Source organism: Aedes albopictus, chromosome 3 (assembly GCF_035046485.1).
Source record: "Aedes albopictus strain Foshan chromosome 3, AalbF5, whole genome shotgun sequence".
In the NCBI taxonomy this organism is placed as follows: Eukaryota; Metazoa; Arthropoda; class Insecta; order Diptera; family Culicidae; genus Aedes; species Aedes albopictus.
Genome location: NC_085138.1, coordinates 203,519,123 through 203,538,134, shown reverse-complemented (window position 1 = coordinate 203,538,134; position 19,012 = coordinate 203,519,123). Strand labels below are relative to the sequence as shown.

General features: G+C 40.0%; 3 protein-coding genes across 3 annotated transcripts; 2 read left to right on the top strand and 1 right to left on the bottom strand.

Moving 5' to 3' along the window:
• The first annotated feature begins 1,254 nt into the window (after positions 1-1,254).
• LOC109404993 (required for meiotic nuclear division protein 1 homolog) lies at positions 1,255-3,354 on the top strand. The gene is made up of 2 exons (XM_029863376.2): positions 1,255-1,893; positions 2,739-3,354. Exons 1-2 carry the CDS (start codon positions 1,333-1,335, stop codon positions 3,318-3,320), a joined length of 1,143 nt encoding a protein of 380 aa, XP_029719236.1. The 5' UTR covers positions 1,255-1,332; the 3' UTR covers positions 3,321-3,354.
• A 5,512-nt stretch (positions 3,355-8,866) lies between these two features.
• On the bottom strand, positions 8,867-12,309 carry LOC115254081 (anaphase-promoting complex subunit 7). Its single transcript, XM_029863379.2, has 4 exons — positions 12,086-12,309; positions 10,857-12,011; positions 9,331-9,605; positions 8,867-9,271 (listed from the first exon to the last, which is right to left on the bottom strand). Exons 1-4 carry the CDS (start codon positions 12,152-12,154, stop codon positions 9,037-9,039), a joined length of 1,734 nt encoding a protein of 577 aa, XP_029719239.2. The 5' UTR covers positions 12,155-12,309; the 3' UTR covers positions 8,867-9,036.
• A 3,248-nt stretch (positions 12,310-15,557) lies between these two features.
• On the top strand, positions 15,558-16,519 carry LOC134290547 (uncharacterized). Its single transcript, XM_062857708.1, has 2 exons — positions 15,558-15,684; positions 15,732-16,519. Exons 1-2 carry the CDS (start codon positions 15,558-15,560, stop codon positions 16,517-16,519), a joined length of 915 nt encoding a protein of 304 aa, XP_062713692.1.
• Positions 16,520-19,012: the final 2,493 nt, after the last annotated feature.

Below are 19,012 nucleotides of genomic sequence, written 5' to 3'. Positions count from 1 at the left end.
ATGAATTTCGCTAGTTTTTTTCGCTGAGTGTATGACAATAATCATAAAATCTAGACGCACTGAATTTTACCCGAAAAACGAGGGAGATTGTTGTTCCTTAATCTTTGGAATTCTCAATACAATCTCTGTAATAGATATAACAAACAGAGATTGACAAAAAATTAGGTCTTAATACCTGAAATCAATGAAAATGAAAAATCGTTGTTGAGATCATCATTTTCAGTACATAGTTTGAAATGTGGTAATATAGACTTTCCCACTTTACATTGCTGTCTTTGAGAGATGCAGAAGGTCAACGAAACTATTCTTAAAAACATGTCAGATATATCTGGTTTTATTTTTTATTTGAAATTTTAATATTTATGTTCATGTCGCGGATTTGTTTTCCGAGTCGCGGATTTTAATAGAGTTAATAAACTATAGAGGACGAATGTCGCTGGTGTTCCCTTTGTTCTCGCTCGGAAACATGCCGGGTATCTACCTGTCAAACTGCATACTTTTTCGCTTTGACACTTATAGCCCTGCCTATCTCCGCCAGCAAGAGATGTTGCGGTGGCGACGCCAGCGACATTCTTCCTCTATAGTTTATTAGCTCCATAGTCTATTTTACGAAACGACAACAGTGTTGATATTGATATTAACATTCACGGGCTTGGGCGCAACCTCCTGTCAAATTTTCATTCATGAAATGAGCGATCAGCTGATCCGAAACGTCTCGTAAAATGGCTCATTCGGATTTTTTTTTTTTCAGAAGTCGCGAATTTCGCGGATGATATTGTTCGTGCAGTTGAAAATCGTAATTTTTGACACGCGAAAATCGATGTTTCGCCTAAACCGAGTGTCGGACGTACGTCGGGCACAGTGCGCTGGATAGAGGGCCAGGTCCGCTATTCACCGCACTACGTCCGACGTTAGGTTTCACATATTTTGAGAAAATTCGATTGTCGGGTGTGAGGAAACTTCGGGTTTCAACCGCGACAATTTTCTTCTTGGCGTAACGTCCTCACTGGGGCATAGCCTGCTTCTCAGCTTAGTGTTCTATGAGCACTTCCACAGTTATTAACTGAGAGCTTCCTCTGCCAATGACCATTTTGCATGTGTATATCCGTGTGGCAGGCACGAAGATACTCTATGCCCAAGGAAGTCAAGGAAAACCGCGACAATATTTATTAAAAAAAAATTGTAACAGCCCTGCATTTTGCACCATTCTCCCTTTTTAAAACGTCAAACCAAAACAAAACGCTGAATCGCTGAAAATAAACGAAAACATTACAGTAGGATCATCGGAAACTGGTTTCGATTAACGTCACGTTCGTCAGTACTGAAACAAACATGAGTTGGGTAACCAGGACAGTGCGATCGGTGATAAATCAGCCGGTTCTTATCACCGGCAGAGTATCAGTATTATCAGTGAACCAGGCATTTCCGGTCGTGCGTTACGCAAGCAGTTCTCGGAATGTTGCATCCAAGCCGTTGCTACATAAAGCACCCGCAGTTGCCGATGTGGGGAAAAGGTTGCAAGCCATTTCATCATCCGTTATCAATCTGCACGATAACATCCAATTGAAGAAGCGACCCCGACGACGCCGGGAGGAAGAAATCAGCAAGCTTGCCAAGGGCTACTTAACGGTGACGGCCTTCGCGACCGCCGAGGAGTACGACCTGGAACGGCTGCTTGGCGCCCTGAAGGACCAGAACCTGTACGAACCGAAGCAGTTTCTTTCCAGCGAGGATAACGATATCGATCCGGATGTGCTGCATGTCACGGCCAAGTACAAGGTCGGGGACGAATCACGGGACGTTTACTTTTTCCGTGAAGGTACGGTTGTGCTGTGGAATTGTACCGATTTGGAGAACAACAATATCCTGAGGTTTTTGAAGCAATTTGAACAGGTAAGGAAAAGTCACGTTTCTATAATTCAAATCGCTATTATACTTAGTTTGCCAGACTAGATGTTTTAGACTTTGGGTATTGGTTCCCTTATTTTTTGTAAGAAGTGAGCTTGCATTAAAACAAAAAGAACGGAATCAATCGGTGCCGTAATCGCTTGTTTTCGAAAAGGATGAATATGGGAGCGTGAGATTACTGGTGGCATACATTTCCTATGAGTAAATGCAATCAAGATTCCTATAGCGCGGCTAATTAAGAGTACACATAACATAGTCAATTTGATGCATATGCAGAATATCTTAGGTTAATCCACAGACACAGTCTGTGCGTCTGTGGTTAATCCATGGCCCAACCATTTTTTCCAATTTTGTATATTCCTATCTAATTGTTTTCCTTGGCTTAGCAGGCATCATTTTCGCCTAGAAATAGAAGATCTTCATCACTTACACCACACCATTCCTTGTAATATGTATGGATGTGGCTAATATGGCGGTACTAGTAGAGTAACATGTAGTAATCCAGCCCAATAAGGAGTTCTTTCAATTAATGCTTGCTATGTATACCGTGACATCACCTAATTCCAATAGATTCCAATTAGGTTCTTGTTTTTATGTTCCTAATTTCGTTCACGCCATTTGATTTGCATTGTGTGAACGGAATTAGGAACAGAAAAAGTGGGATTGAAATGATGATGATGTCATGGTACGTACATTGCCACTTATCGATATCAGTGCTATAGGAATCCGCCAAGATCAAATTCATACAGTAGAAAACTTGGCTGTATTCGACTCTGCGCTTGTGGATTGCAGTCATCCGAAAAACTAACGAAAAAAACGACTTATTTCAGGATTCCTACGATGAGTCCACCGTTCTGGAGGAAAGCGAAGCCATGTTGTACAACGCGATCGACGGCCCTGCCCGGTTGAAGAACAACAGTTTCTACATTTCCACCAATGATGATACCGATTTGGAGAAATACACCTTTTCCAATGCCATGTCACTTTCGGTAAAGCTTGGTATATGGGAAGCCTCTCTCGAACGATACATCGAATCGATGGCCTACGTCACGGATGATTTGAAGAAGGGGAACAAAATAACGATATCCCGACCAGAGATGCTCCGGAAAACTGGCGAACTTTTCGCCTTGCGACACCTAATCAATCTGAGCTCTGATCTTCTGGACGTTCCGGATTTCTACTGGGACCGCGAGCAGTTGGAGACTCTTTACCAGCAGACGTGTTCATATTTTAGCATTAACCGACGGACACGGGTCATGAACGAAAAGTTGAACCACTGTGTGGAGTTGGCAGACCTAATCAGTTCGAACTTAAATGACAAACATCACGTTAGACTGGAATGGATGATCATTATTCTGATCATGGTTGAGGTGGGATTTGAGATTCTGCATTACGTTGATAAGTTTACGTAAGTTCATTGAATAAATTGTTATCCTTGAAGTCCAATCATTTCTAAGTTTTAATACCTGAAACATTATTCCTGAAGCGTTGGTTTTGCGGTTTTGTGTAAGTTTCGTTTGGTAACGATTGCAGCCGCCTAGTCATTATCGACTTTTCTCAATATGTCCCTGGAAACAAATTAAATGTTTATTGACAGAAGATATAAATATAAAATAGGAAATTACCTGTGCTTTCCCTCAATCTCCAGTTCAAAGATACCATTTCGTTCTAGGAGATGGTATGGAATGTTGGAATTAGTTTTTCAATTTGTTTTGTAGAACATGACATTTAATATGGTTTATTTTTTTTCTAATTTTTTATTTTTTGAATTTGCTGCATGTACGAAAAAATGATAGTTTTTTGCATTGGAACTTGTACGTAGAATTTATTTCTGTAATTCTGTAATCTCAATGCATCCTCTGGCCCCGTTGGCTATCTGCGTTTTTCCTCCGCTGAGTAATACGTCTACCTGAAGGAGTAGGTACGACGATGTTACAAACTCTGGACTTAATGAAAAGTGAGTTTCTAACACCGTTGGTCTAGCCTTCTAGAACCTACAGCTTCGGCCTATATGTCCGATCTTTAGGGAAGGGCGCTGTGTACTCCGTTGATAAAACGATTGATCAATTACGCTCTGTTGTTTCTAGATCCGTGGCGTTCTGCAATGTTATAATTAATCGAGAACCTACTTATCATAACTTGTTCTGATAACCTAATTATTACAACCGAGCAGCCGGCACTGAAAAGTCACAAATTGTAGTATTCTAACTAATAGAACTAAGCTCGTTTTACAAGTTTAAAGTTTTTGTAAGCTTTTAGTTTAGTTTTCTAGTAGTTATCATCTAATTCTGCTAACACGCTCACTTGTAGATGTCATAAACGAATTTAAAAGTGAAGTATAACGTAGTTACTAATTGCCAGATTAGAAACAGCAGATGCGGTTCGACAAGAGGTCATCCACTAATCAGTTAGGTGAAACTATGGAACGGACAAGATATTCGAATTCTCGCAATTATCAATATTACTATTTAGCAATTGAGGGAGGAGTTAAAGGAACTAGTTAGATCGTGGATGATCTCTTGCGGCTGTAAAAGAAGGCTGACTGCTGTTTATCTGGACTGTTTTTTAACTGGGCGCTCGATAACTAGGCCAAAATCCAGTTAAAAAGCAGTTGTCTGTCAAAAATAAACGAACTTCCCAAGTAACCATGACGCTTTATATAGAGCATTATTTTCGCTTTATAGTGTATTATATGACATGCGATATAAAGTTGTTTTGTCATATAGGCACCATTAAAGTAGGTTTAAAATCGAAAGTGGCGCTGCTATTGTTGATTTAAAGCAAGCATTACTGTGGTGATTGCTAAAGCATATAAAACGCTTGTACCTTATAGCTAATGCAATCAAATCGTATGGAATGCATACTTAATGCATCATGTCAAAAAGAAAAAAAGTATGTTTTTCATTTTTCTATCTATTTTTATCTTCCGATACTCTCACTTTGATGTTTTTTATTGTATTTCGGGAATTGAACCTAGACTGCTGAAACTGACCACGATGAAACTCGGACGCGCTAACGCTGTGTGCTACGATACCATGTATTTTGCACCTGGAAAAATGTGCAACATAAGGTAACGTATACTTAGCTCGTGCCTTATTGAGTTGTGTTTCCAGCAACTCTAAAAAATGTGCCGGGGTCTGAATGCCATCAGTTATGTTACTCTCGAATATAAATTCGTCTGTGTTGATTCTGTTTTTTAATACGTGCTCACTTCTGCCTAAAATACAATAAATAAGAAACAATACAAACAGCGCTTCAATTCTTCCTTTTATGAAATCGGAGCGTTATGTTAAATAAGGAAACCGATACCCCACATAATTTTTGTTCCCTCAGCATCTGATTGTTTTCATGTCCCAACCAGAAACACAAAAAAACATACATAATATACATTTTCACACAGCAACATCTGATCATGATAATCTAAGTGCTCCGCAGCAATCCATGAAAATTATGGTTTTTCTTTTGTTTTGAATGGTTCTGTTTCTAAATGTGTTTTACAGTTCTTTTTTCGAACTGAGCGATATTTTTCTGTTTACAACGATGGAAGCTTTAGTAAAGGTATATATAAAGTAATAAATGCTTGCATTATTGATTGCTATAAAGCTTTTAACATGGTAATGCAATGAAGCATTTAACAACGGCTCTATAGAACTATACAGAACTGTCAAAATCTCGTAATGCTTCAATGCTTTCATAATGTAGATTAAACGCTTCATTACTTGACAGATGTAAAATAAAAGTTATTTTGCATTAGCTTAACTATAATACGATTGAATTAATGTTATGATATAATGCTTGTGGTTACTTGGGTTTAACCTCACATTTAGCAAATCAGTAAACAAAACAAAATATAACAATAGCCTCTGGCTCCGGAAGCTCAGTCCAGTTATCGAGCGGCGCTCGCTAACTGGACTGTCGTCAAAGCCCAGTTATCGAGCGGAAGCTGTATATTAGACTGGGTCAACAAAGTCGATTTTTCGGAACAAAGCTTTTTAGATTCATTTTCGCGTCCAAAACAACTGTGCAAAATTTGAGAGCGATTGGTTGCTTCCCCGTATTCCGCATTGCGATTGAAATTTGTATGGAATTTAGTGGGAAAACTTGCTTTTTTGCATTTTTCACATAAATTGAAATTTTTCGTCTAAAACAATCCAACCAATGACGGTAAAGTATAGCCTAGGATGTGCCGAAAAACTTTGCCGAAGACCGCAAAGTGATCCGACACTTGTAAAAAAAGTTATAACGTACAGATTGCCCGGAGGCGCTTAACATTTAACATGTAAAGGAATAACATCAATAATAAAATCTCAATTTTTGGCCTAACTTAGAAGACGAATAACTTTTTTCACAAGCGTCGGATCACTTTGCGGTCTTCGGCAAAGTTTTTTGGCATATCCTAGGCTATACCTTAGCGTCATTGGTTGGATTGTTTTAGACGAAAAATTTCAATTTATAAGAAAAATGCAAAAAGCAAGTTTTCCCATACTGAATTCCATACAAATTTCAATCGCAATGCGGAATACGGGGAAGCAACCAATCGCTCCCAAATTTTGCACAGTTGTTTTGGACGCTAATATAGATTGAAAAAGCTTTGTTCCGGGTTGATACGATAAAATTTAAAGTTTCTCCATACAACGTTGACCCGCTCTACTGTATATGGATTTGCAGCATAGCTGAGCCTTTCCGTCGTAAGATTGACAAAAACCAATAGTTTGTAATGAAATTGTCCGCGTGGATTTGTAGTACTGAATCAATTGCTCGACATGACACATACGATTATGCTAATGACTCATTAAGATTGAAATCTGATACTCATCTCATGTTTGTCTTCAAAACCTTGTCATATTTAGAAAATGTATGCTTTAAGGTTTGGCTCTTAAGCTAGTATGACACGCTTTGACCAATGCCAAATATTTGACCATTTTTGACAGTTAAATTTTGACCAAGGTGTACTTGGCAAACAAAAAAATTTGTCACTCTCGAAAAACGAATAGGGACAAACAGAGCCAAACAACCTGCCAAAATTTATCTGTCAAAAGTGGTCAAATATTTGGCGTCTGGGCAAAGAGTGTAATATCACCCTTAAACTATCTTACCTTTGGTAATATTTTTTTTCTATTTACTTACTAGATAGTCAAGGTTAGAATTCACAGAGAATGAGATCATTTATAGTATTACAACACCATAACTGATCACTCACACTGCACTGACAATTTCAGGCCTGCCTCTTCACCATGTAGCAGATTTTGTATAGAAATTAGTAGAAAATTGTATGAACCGTAGCACTACGGCAGACACTCTCCGTCTTTCTACAATATGTGACAGTTATTTGTGAACAGTCCTTTATTTGGCTTTTTTGGTGGTCAAATGTTTGGGACGATTCAAATATGACATCCACCATTTTTTTTTTTTTAATTTTAGTACCCCCTGTTTCCCCGGGCCACCCCGCGGGACGCGTCACGCTTCATAGTACATCTAATACATGGCATGTCACACTTTTTCAGACAACCCCAACCCCTTCCCTCCAAAGATGGACGTCATATTTAAATGACTCCTTATTGTTCCTATCCGTAACGGTCACTTCATTTATCAGGAAGCTTTTACCTTTGGTCTTTAGCCACTGGAAAACTCCTCATGAAGTTTGGATTGTGTTAGATACCTAGTACGAACAGCATACGGATTCAAGAACTCCGGAGGCCTCCGTTCCCCCTCCCTCGTAGGACAAAGTATTTCAACAAAGATCAATTAAGGGCACACTACCTGATCTGAACAACTTTATTTTAATAGGAAACATTAAATAATAGTATTTGTGATTACTTTTTTTTTAGTAATTCATAGCATGCGCAAAGTTACGAACAATCGAAGATTTTGTGCGCAAAGTTAGGAACAAGGCAATGAAATAGTTTTTCTATTTTAAGTATTTTTTGGTTAATATTATGATTTTTTTATATTGCAGACTCAAAGAAGGATCATTAGTCTATCGTATGAGCATGTTGTTCATGATATATTTTGTTTGCTTGTATTTTTTATAGCGACTAGAAATTTGATTTTTCTTAACTGCGCAAAATTTGGTGCTTACATGGTAATCGGTGGTCGATCAACATTCCGAGTCCCCTAATTTCACAAGGATGCCAAGGATCACCGCTCATGCTTTACAATACAGCTGAGAAAACTAGAACAACACAGGCCACAATGGTGCATAAAGCACTAAAGCGGACCGGAAGTTTCGATGAGCCAGCCTCACCAACATTGCAAGCACAATGGTCATATGCCGAAAATCAATGCTTCCTGGAAAATATAAACGTAGAATTTATTTATTCATAAAAAATCCCAATAATTGTTTACCCGATTTAAAAATCGATGGAAAATAAAAGTTTGAGAAAAAATAGTTAGAAGCATTTGACCATCCTGGGCTACTTGGCAAGTTTTGAGACTGGAAGATAGGTTTCTACGGGAAAAATAATTTTAAAAAAAATCGTAGGGTAAGGTTTATCATAGATCCGCGATTCCTAGTAAAAAAGTATCGTAAACTGCTGATTGGGTGAATGATTGTATCATTGAGTGTATGATCAAGATAATAGACCGAAAGAGTTGTTAAGCACGTTGTATCACATGTTTTATATAAGGGATGCAAATACTTGTATTTTTGTATGTAGCTCATACATAAGCAAAATTTCATTTGAATTGAATAAGGTCGCGTGCTGAGTTGGAAATGTTCTATAACAAGGAATATGTATAATCTAATGCAGTAGGTACCACTCGCTTCAGCCCCATCTTCACTTGGCGTCCTAGTCATATGGAACTGTTTTGAGAGTGGGGCATGATAAATTCCTTGTAAGAACGTTCAATCCGATTTTTCTCTTTCCTTTTCTTACGTCACGTTCCTACCGACAAACAAGCTTTTTTTCTTATTTATGGGCGAATGTGTCATCAAAGTTAAATAACTGAACGGTCAAACTTAAGACAAACATGTAAATTAGTATTCTAAAACATATGCAAAATTGAAATTCCACTAAAGAAATGAATAATATATCTTTTCTTACGTGTATGTATCTTTGAGAATGCTACATTACTTAGTTAAATAGAGGATACAATAAAAATTGGAGAACACGTCTCCACAGAATAGGTTTATTGATTGATCTCGATCTCCACATCTGACCACATGATGTCGCTTTCCGACTCTAGATCGTTCTGAGCGCTCTGTGGGATTTCAATCATTTCCAAAGGGTTATCCTGCACATCGCTGCCTTCTTCTGCCATCGATGATTCCAGGTATGAAGATGCACCGACACCGCTGGTTCCGCCGGCACTTTGCCCCATAGCCAACAGGCCCGCCATTGCGCAACGGTTTGTAGGATCCAGACTGTTAAAAAAAAGTAGAATAAATCCCACGAATACCCAATAAGAAATGTTGACACTAACTTCAAGGCCATGGTGTAATGTTCCAATGCTCCAGTGTGATCCTTATCATGGCTCAGCAAATCTCCAAGCATGGCGTGCAGTTTGCAGTTTTGCGTTAACGAAGCATGTTTCTTCAGCAGTTTTATACAATTGGAAGCGTCGTTATCCTGGCGGTACATGTCGGCTAGCAGGTAAACTGCCGGCAAATAGTTTTCGTTCATTTCGAGGGCCTTCATGAACAGTGTCTTGGCTTTAGCCCTAGTGCTATCGTCTTTCAGATAAGTACGACCCAATAGCTGAGAAAAATGATTAATAAAAACGGCTTTTAGGTATTATTTATTTATGAATAAAGTACAACATGCTCAAGTTTCTCAACTCTAGACTATAGACTAGGCCTGTCCACTTGTTCAAAAATGTTCTCTGATTTCCAAGTCAACCCTCATATTTTAATTGGCACCCAAAAAGAAGTACCGTGGGGTGCCCTAATTTCGCGCGGGTCCAAATTTCGCTCACTGATAATATTTAGAGATCATAATCATAGAAGTAATTGTTGAATTGTCCAAATTTCATTTTAGGTTTAAATAGTATAGTTAAAGTGAAATTTGGGTAATTGCATGATCTTTAAATGTTATTAGTGAGCGATTTTTTTTTGTTAGAGAGACTTTACCGTTCTCGGCATTCGTCTCTTAGCGAAATTTGGACCCGCGCGAAACTAGGGCACCCCAAGGTAACTGGTCAAAATTTCAGCCAAACCCATTGAAATTAAGTAAGAGGTGCATCAAATATATGTTGTGTTTTTCAGCTATTTTAGAACTTATCATAACTATAATAAAACTTTTCGAAAATCAATCAAAATAAATAAATTAAAACAGAAAGATATACTTGTTTGCTACAAGTTCTCCGAACAACGTATGCCACTAAAATTAAAGGAAACAACAGACCTATGCCATAACCACATTTGTAATTTGACAAACCCAAAACATAATTTTTAATAGAATTTGTTCCGGAACACGCTAATATCCATATTACATTGAATATTCTGAAAAAAAAAATCACTGGGGTCATAGCCATTAGTATCAGTTCAATTTTTCACTTGTGTCTTTCCACTGCTTGTGGTTTTACGGCTGGCTCGCAGGGCCTGACACTATCCCACTAACAACATCGGTATCAGGGGGTCTTGTACCATTTGGGCAGGTGTACCTATTTTGAGCACTTGCCGCTATAACTAAGTCAATTTCAAACCGATTGATTTGAATTTTTGTACAGAGTTACATAGATACACTGTACGTGCCTCACTCCATACAAAAATTCAAATCAATCGGTTTAAAAATGACGTAGTTATAGCGGCAAGTGCCCAAAACAGGTACACCTGCTCAAATGGTACAAGACCCTAATACTGGCTAATCTTTCTAATACAGTTTGTATATCACTGAAGTTGTGCTACCCAAATGCAACCTAATCTAATTGTTCTAATTAGCAAAAACTATTAATTTACAGCTAAAACATTTTAATTTGTAGAATTTGGCAGCAATTTATATCCTACTCACCACGAGAAGCCGGGGAGTTTCTCCGATTGTTTTGAGAGCCTTCAGAGCTTGCGCCTGCGCTTCCCGCAGTCGGTTCATGTTCAGATAGGTATCGACCAGCACCTTGTGCACCTCGTATCGGTACGGAGCAAATTGCTGGGCGAAGCGCAGATGGGCAATCGCTTCCTGGTATTTCTTCAATTGGAGCAAGATTTCCGCCTTCAGTATGAGTGCTTCGGCATTCTTGGGGTTCAGGAAGCAGGCCTTCTGCACGAAATAGACCGCTTTGTCGTACTTGGCTGTAGAGAAGAGATACTGAGCCATTACAAACCACATTTCGGACGAATATTCCATTGGGAAGGTGGAAGTGGGTGCAATCATCTTTTCGAGTTCCGACATTTTCTTTTTCTTGGCCATGAGGATGGCCAGAATTTGAATACCATTCTTCATGTAAGGATAGAGGCTATGGGCTCGCTTCAGATAGGTGTAAGCATTCTCATACTCTCCGTTATGATAATAACATTCGCCAATCAGAACCAAGAGCTGGTGGTAATGGGACAGGGATGTGTTCGATTCAATGGAACGGAATGTTTGAATTGCTTCCGAATACTTCCTACCCTGCATGTGGGCATGGGCTTTAATCCAATTGCTCAGCCAATCGTTACACTGGGGAGCCAAAGTTGCATTTAGAACCAACGTGTTAACTTCTATACCGTTGGTTCCAAGCGATAGTAATCCTTCTATTGCCTCGAATGCCAGAGGACAATCCTTCAGCACCTCCTTATAAGTACCAATGGCGCTCCTCTCATGCCCATGATTGTGGCACAAACGACTCAACAGCATATTCACCTTCGGTGTGCGCTGTTTTATTGAAAGCGACTGCAACACCACAATTGCATCCCGAAACCGTTTTATCTCAATCAAACAGCGAGCCGTTTTGTACTTGATTTCCACTTCCGAGAAAATATCCGGTGGACCCTCACATCCCTTGCCACTGGGGGATTTGGCCTTCGGAAGGATTCGTTTGGCCTGCAGGGCTTGACGGTAGATTCCCTCTGCCTCCCGGTATTGATGCTCGTGGAACAAAGATTCTGCATAATAAACCAAGGTGCTAAAATGCTGCTGCGGTGTCAAAATGGCCCTGTTTCTCTCAAAAACGGCCAGAATCAAGTTAGACTGGAAATATAGCAGATGTAATAAAATTAAGATCAGGTGAAAGTTATTCTCACGATAAAAAAATAGGTACTTACAAGTGTCTTAGCGTTGGAGTAAAGTTCGTAATCGAAAAGACTTTTTAAATGATCGAATAATGTTCCCATTTTGTCACAGTTTATATACTAATTCTTGAACTGCCCTAATTATTATAGTAGACACAGTAATTCGAGCACAAATATTTAAATATCGCAAAACGACGAGGCAAAAACTGATGGGCTCCACTATGGCGAAACCAAAACACGAACAGCAACAACAAACAAGAAACTGTCAAAATTTGATTTAATCTTTGACGCTTACACGCTTATAAATAAATAATTAAAAAATCTATGCACATGCAAGCACAAATCTACCCATCAAAAGAGGGTTGTTCAGATTAAGGACTACCCGAATAAAAATGTCCATGCAAATATCTACAGTCCCGATTCGTTCCTTTCCTTTCGTTGATTTTAGAGACTTTAACCGTTAGAAACGGTCATTCGCCTCTACCAACCCGATTCGTTCGTTGGCGGCTCGTTAGATGGGCTGTCTTGATGGTTGAATCTTGAATGTTCGCTGGTCGGGGCAAACCCCAACTAAAAAGCACTGTCAATGTAAAAATCGATGTCAAAACGAGTTTGACGTCTGACCGCCGTCGCATCGCAGCTCCTATATACAGAACGTTTGTGCATGTATGTGAGTGTTTCGTGACGTATTTCTCGTCACTTTGTCATTTTGATCAGTTCTAGATTGAGTTTAAATAAGGCCGAAAGTAATATGAGAGTTCTCTTCATCGACTCTCTATTCTGCAAATTAAAGTGACAAGATGCAAATAGACGCTATAGATTGCATCGCAACCTAGCGATTTATGACCAAAAAGTTCAACAATACTTGACACTAAAGTGGGTTTACATGAAGCGGATTTCTGCTCGTTCACTGCATTCATTGTGAAAAAACGAAAACTGCGCTAAGGCGATTTAAGCGATAAACTAAAAGTAGTAACGTTTTTATTCCACCAAGAATCAATTAAATTCACATATCAGGTATGAATTTTGCATTACCGAAGTAAATAAGTTTAACAAGAAAGTACGATTAATCGTACTTTTAATTGAAACAAAAAGGCACGGTAAATGGGTACCCTAAAAATCAATGGTCTCCATTCACCGTGCCCCATATTGTCCCATATATCTAGAAAAAATCGAAAATTTGAACATTCGTTTTTCTAATAAAATCTTGCAAGTTATAACTTGAAATGAATTTAAACAAAGAAAATTTCCTTGGCTGGGTTGTTTTGATAATTTTTAAACAAAGTAGAATACATTTTCTCATACACGGTGAATGGGTCCCTACTACCACGGTGAATGGTGACCTACCACGGAATTAGGCGACCCTACTACCCTTTACTAATTGTACTATATTACCAAATTTTGTGAATAATTTTCTACTTCTGTGGATATTGCTTTAATTTTAACCTATAATGAAGGCAATTAAAAGCGGCACCAACAATGTTTATGGGACTGGTGTCAAATGACAGCCCTTATTTGCCCCGAATCCTCTTAGATCCACGGTGAATGGTGCCTTGACGGTACGTATTCCCCGCGTAAAAAAAACTGACTGTACTAATAATAATAAATAAATGCCTCATTTTTACATTGATTACGTCTCTTGGCACTCAATGTTAAACGACATAATTCTATTCTGTTTTATTTTATGTGATTCGTTTAAAATATTGGTTCGTTAATAACTTGGTTTTCTAAACAGTTTAAGCCATGATTTATACCATAATCCGAACAAAGTTCCGAGTCAAACTATGACGGGCTGAAGGTGTTTATTTGACAAGTGAAAAGCACATTGTGCATGAGCATATGCTTATCGATACATCAGCTTAATAAGATGCAGTTAAATGTTTTGTTAAATTCTGTTGTTAAGGAATCAATGCTTGTCGAATAAATTTCTTGTTAAACTTTTGAAAAGTATTTTGATTTATCATTGTTGATACCGATGAGAAAAGTCGAACATTGACTACTTTCTCAATTGAAAAATCATTTAAACAGTAATGTGTAGAGCATAATTTTAGTTCAGCTATCATTACCATTATTAAGCAACAATTCAGCGAGCTTGCTTGATTGTGACTTGCAATTTTTAGTTGGGTATTATGCCTCTCAAGAAAAATCAGAATATGGCGATTATCTGCCTCTGGCTTCTTATATCAGCGCGACAGTCACTAATCATAACAGCGTCACCAGATTTAAAAGTATATAATTCCACTATATGAGGTTTGACAGCAAGAACACTCATTCCACTGAGCTACTCTTGCCGTTCGTCACAAATACATTCAAAAACATCTATCACTTCGCGAAACCCACGTGCTTTTGTTTTTGGCGGGATCACTTTTTCTTTTGTTTTGCCTTGCGACTATCATGAGGCGGTATGCCTTGCGAGCGTACGACCGCCGCAGGACTCTAATAAAAGATAAGCGCGACAATAGTGCAAGTGAAGTGACAGCTGGCAGCAGCCGAAAAACTCCACGAGCGAAACGTCTCGCACGGGGAGGTTTTGGATCGGCTCGAACAGCTGCAGGATCTGGCCAGAAAGTTCCGAGACACTCAAAGCGAGATAGAGGCTCGGATAGAGGAGAATCAACCCGACCCGGAAGCAATCGCCTCAGTGCACAACTTTCGGGAGGAATTCAACACGCACTTCTATCGTGCGTAAGATGCACTCGTGCGGTACATTTCCCACAACGACAACGATGACGACGGGGACAACAGTTCCATCAGGGGCTCCTCAGGTAGCTACCGCTCGGTGGCCGGTTCCAGCAGAGATCTTCGGGAGGCCATGCAGATGCTGTTGGAGGCCCAGCGAACGATGATGCTGCAGTCGTCGGGTGGCGGAACAAACGTAAACAACGTCGTTAGTCGGGGCCCGTGGCGTAGTTGGTCACACATTCGCTTCATATGCGGATGGTCATGGGTTTGATTCCCAGCCCCGGCACATGCAATTTTTCGTCAGTTGTTCTGCACCGAGAGCGACTGACACTGACCCTCTTCTGAGCCCCATGGCTCAAACGGACCCGGATAGCTGGATATCGGCGAACTGCTGCTACTCATAATGGACCCCCAATCGGACTAGAAAAGAACAACGCCCATTCATCATCCTTGTGCTCATCATTCTACTATGTATAGAGTAGAAAAGTGAAAGCAGCAGCAAGGCAACCAGTTCGATGAAGTATAATAGAACGCATCTAGGCGCTGTACAATACTGTAGATGCAGCTGTCAATTGAAATCGCTCACGTAGTGCCCTAGTGGACAATAGAGCTGTAAATAAGGTTAAGTGATTAAGAATAAAAAAAAAACAACGTCGATCCCGCAGGAGAAGAACAGATGCCGAATCATGCACCCTTTGCCAACGTCCGGCTTCCTGCAATAAATGTGCCAACTTTCGATGGCGATCGGAAGAATTGGAGATCCTTCAAGGATATTTTCGTCCAAACGATTCACGCAAGATGCGATTTGCGTGTTTCGTTAAAAATGCAGTACCTGGTTTCGTATTTGAGCGGTGATGCGAAACGGCTGATAAATTCTTTCCCGATTTCGGATGCCAACTACAAGGAGGCGTGGGCGGCATTGTCGAACTTCTATGACAAGAAGATACACGGTTTCTCTCGGTTTCTATGACAAGAAGATACACGGTTTTCTCTCTAGTCCGGGAATTTGTCGAGCAGCCTGTGATCACCAATGCTGCTGCCGACAATTTGCGCAAACTAGTCACTAATTCGGACGAGGTAGTTCGACAACTGAAAGCTCTGGGAGAGGAGTACAACACACGCGACCCCTGGTTGATCCACCTCCTGCTGGAGAAGCTAGATAAGGACACCCGGTCCTTGTGGGCCCAAAGGATTATCTACGTGGTGAACCCATCCTACGAAGAGTTCCTCAAGTTCTTGGACAATCGGTGCGACGCTCTTGAAACCTGCACGGCGTTCAGCAGGAAGGTGAGAACGGATAATCAACGGAAGGATGCCGGGAAGAAGATGCAAGCTGAGAAGAAGATGCAGTCGCTGCATGCGACTACAGTGATACAAAAGTGCGCGAAATGCTCCAGCGAGCATCCGATTCATATGTGCGAAGACTTTAAGAAAATGGACTTACAGTGCAAACGTGAACTCGTACAAAAGGCGAAGTTGTGCTACAATTGTCGTCGGCCTTCGCATTCGGTGAAGAATTGTGCCTCGAAGTCGGTGTGTCGCGTCGGCGGCTGTAAGCAGCGCCACCACACGCTGCTGTGCCCGAAGATTGAAAACTCAAGTGATCGGAAGGAAGAACGTAGTGATGACCCGAAACAGCCAACGCAACCGTCGCGAGATCCCGTTGATGTTGTTAGCTCGCTGGTGGTTCAGGTTCCGAAACCACTGAATGAATCGTTCGTGCTGCCGGCGGCGCTCATCAACGTGAAGACTGTGGACGGAGGGTTTCTGAAGTGTCGTGCGTAGATCGATTCTGGCTCTGGCGCTTTGCTCATCACTGAGGCTTGCGTGAACAAGGTGGGGGAAGGTAGTGGTCTCCGGACTGGCGCAACAGTCTGTCGGGACAACCCGTGGAATCGTGAAGCTAATGATTGCAAATCGGTGTAATGAGGCCGTGATACAGCGAATCAGCGCGTTCGTGATGGGCAAACTAACGTCGACACTTCCTGCGCAGTTGGTGAAGCCCAATTCGAAGCTACTACAAAAGGAGATCCAGGATGCCATGGCGGATCCGGCCTACAACCTGCCGGCACCTGTTGATGTCATTTTAGGTGCGGATGTCTTTCTTGCCATTCTCCAACCGGGGCAAGTCAAGGACGAATTCGAGAACCCAGTCTCCCAGAACACGATTTTCGGCTGGATCGTATGTGGCAACACAGCGGGGTTCCCAGCAATGCACATTGGACAAAATCAAGCCCAAAGGTGGAAAAAATTGATAACTTTCTTAATACAAGACACTATGTGACCATCAATGGCTTATTCGAAAGCAAATTTTCTCAAGAATTGGTTGGTGGATGATTCATGTACGGGTTACTGCTCTGAAGCGAGTTATAGAGCCCGTTTTACCTCAGTTCCCCCTAAAATTTGTGAATTTCTGTTATTCTCCGGCTTTTGTTATGATTTTAATGATTATTTCACTGGGATATCATCGCCCCAATTCCATTGAGTAACGTTACATACAAAAAGATAATAAAATGTTGGAATTTTAGGGTGTTGTGGGGTCAATTATGCAATGGTATATTTTCAAGGTAGAAATTCATTTTTTCTTTTTATTTATGTTTTTTTACGTGACAATACCTAAATAAATGATCGAATACACATGGTTTATTCCTAAAGAAACTATTTTTGGCGAGTTTGATCTCAAATTATTGGTAATATTTGAGTTTTTCCGCATACAAATATGAGTAGTTCCCATCCTTATACCACCGATTCCAAACATTTCCAAACGATGAGACATTGCTTATATACTCCAAAAATATCCTAAATGTTGTTTGCGCATAGCCTCATAGACGGGAGGTGACGGCAGCATTTAGTTTTAGAGCATAGTTTACCCAAACTCCCCTATAAACTTTTTTTTTATTGTTTTTAAATTAAAACAACTTTAACTTGAAACTTCTATGCATGATATGAGTTAATATTGATGAAGAGCTAACCAGTAATATCTCTGCATCCTATGAAATTTGGAAATTTAGGGTACAATGGGATTAAATGAAAAAAAAAACGATTAAAAAGCTTGAATGGCCATATAAGTTGACAAATAACTTGTTTGAAAGATAATATTCATACGAGTTCATTAATGACTGATTGATGCACAGGTAGAACACATATAGTCGAAGTGCTAAACGCGCGAGTATTCAGCAAAACCATGCTGAGGGTGTTGGGTTCGATTTTTTGTCGGTCCGGGAATTTTGCAGAATTGAAATTCGCTTGACATAATGGTAAATGAACGACAGCATTTCCTTAGAATTGATGTGTGTATCAACATATTGACTTGATTTTTCGTATACGAATAGTACCAACCGTCGATTTTAATGTGAGTTGATTAAAAATTGATTGAGATAGGTCAAATAGGGTAACGGTTGAATTTTGGACCCCTAGAGGACATTAGTTTGAACTTAAGCCAAAATCACACAGATTCAGATGGTATTTACACATAATGATGATGTTGGCATGTTCGTAAAAGCCTCCACTATTCGTTAAAAATACCCACAAGGTCATTTCTGGCTGAAATATTGATGAAAATAACTGATTTTTGAAGCATCAGTTTTCACTGTTTTGGACACCCCAATATATTTTGGACCCCCTTCAGTATATATTTTGGACACCCGGTGTTTAAACTCGTTTGAAACTATTTTGGAAGAATTTGCCGCTTGAATATGCTGGATCACATCCTAATTACTTGATTGACAAAGGCTGGTTAGACGAACTTTGCGAATTTATTGCGCTAGAATGGTACACGTTTTTGTTTACATCTGCAAGTTTCCTCAGCACCGTATTCTCTTTTTGTAAACATGATGCGACACTCGCACGGATGAGAGATTTGCAAAAATTCATTTCAAGGCAAATAAGGATATTTCCAGTGAGGAAATGATTGCTGTCCGTGAAGAGCAAACTTATTTAGCGAATGATTCTAAAAATTTCCGTCATCTCATCATTAAACCTGTGTAAGTTGTGATAATACGACCCAGGGGGTCCAAAATATATGGGGGTCCAAATTATATTGGTTACCCTAACAACCCGTGCAAAGAAATAATTGAGTGTTTGCAATGTAGGGTGCAAGAGTTTTTGGACAGGGTGTCCGATTTTGCACAGTACGTACAGTAAAGTATCTAGGGGCTGTTCATAAACCACGTAGACCAAATTTTGGCCATCTCAGACCCCCCCCCTCCCCCCTCGTAGACTTTCGTCCATACAAAAATTTTGAAATTTGTGTGGGGCGTAGACTTTGGCCAATCCCCC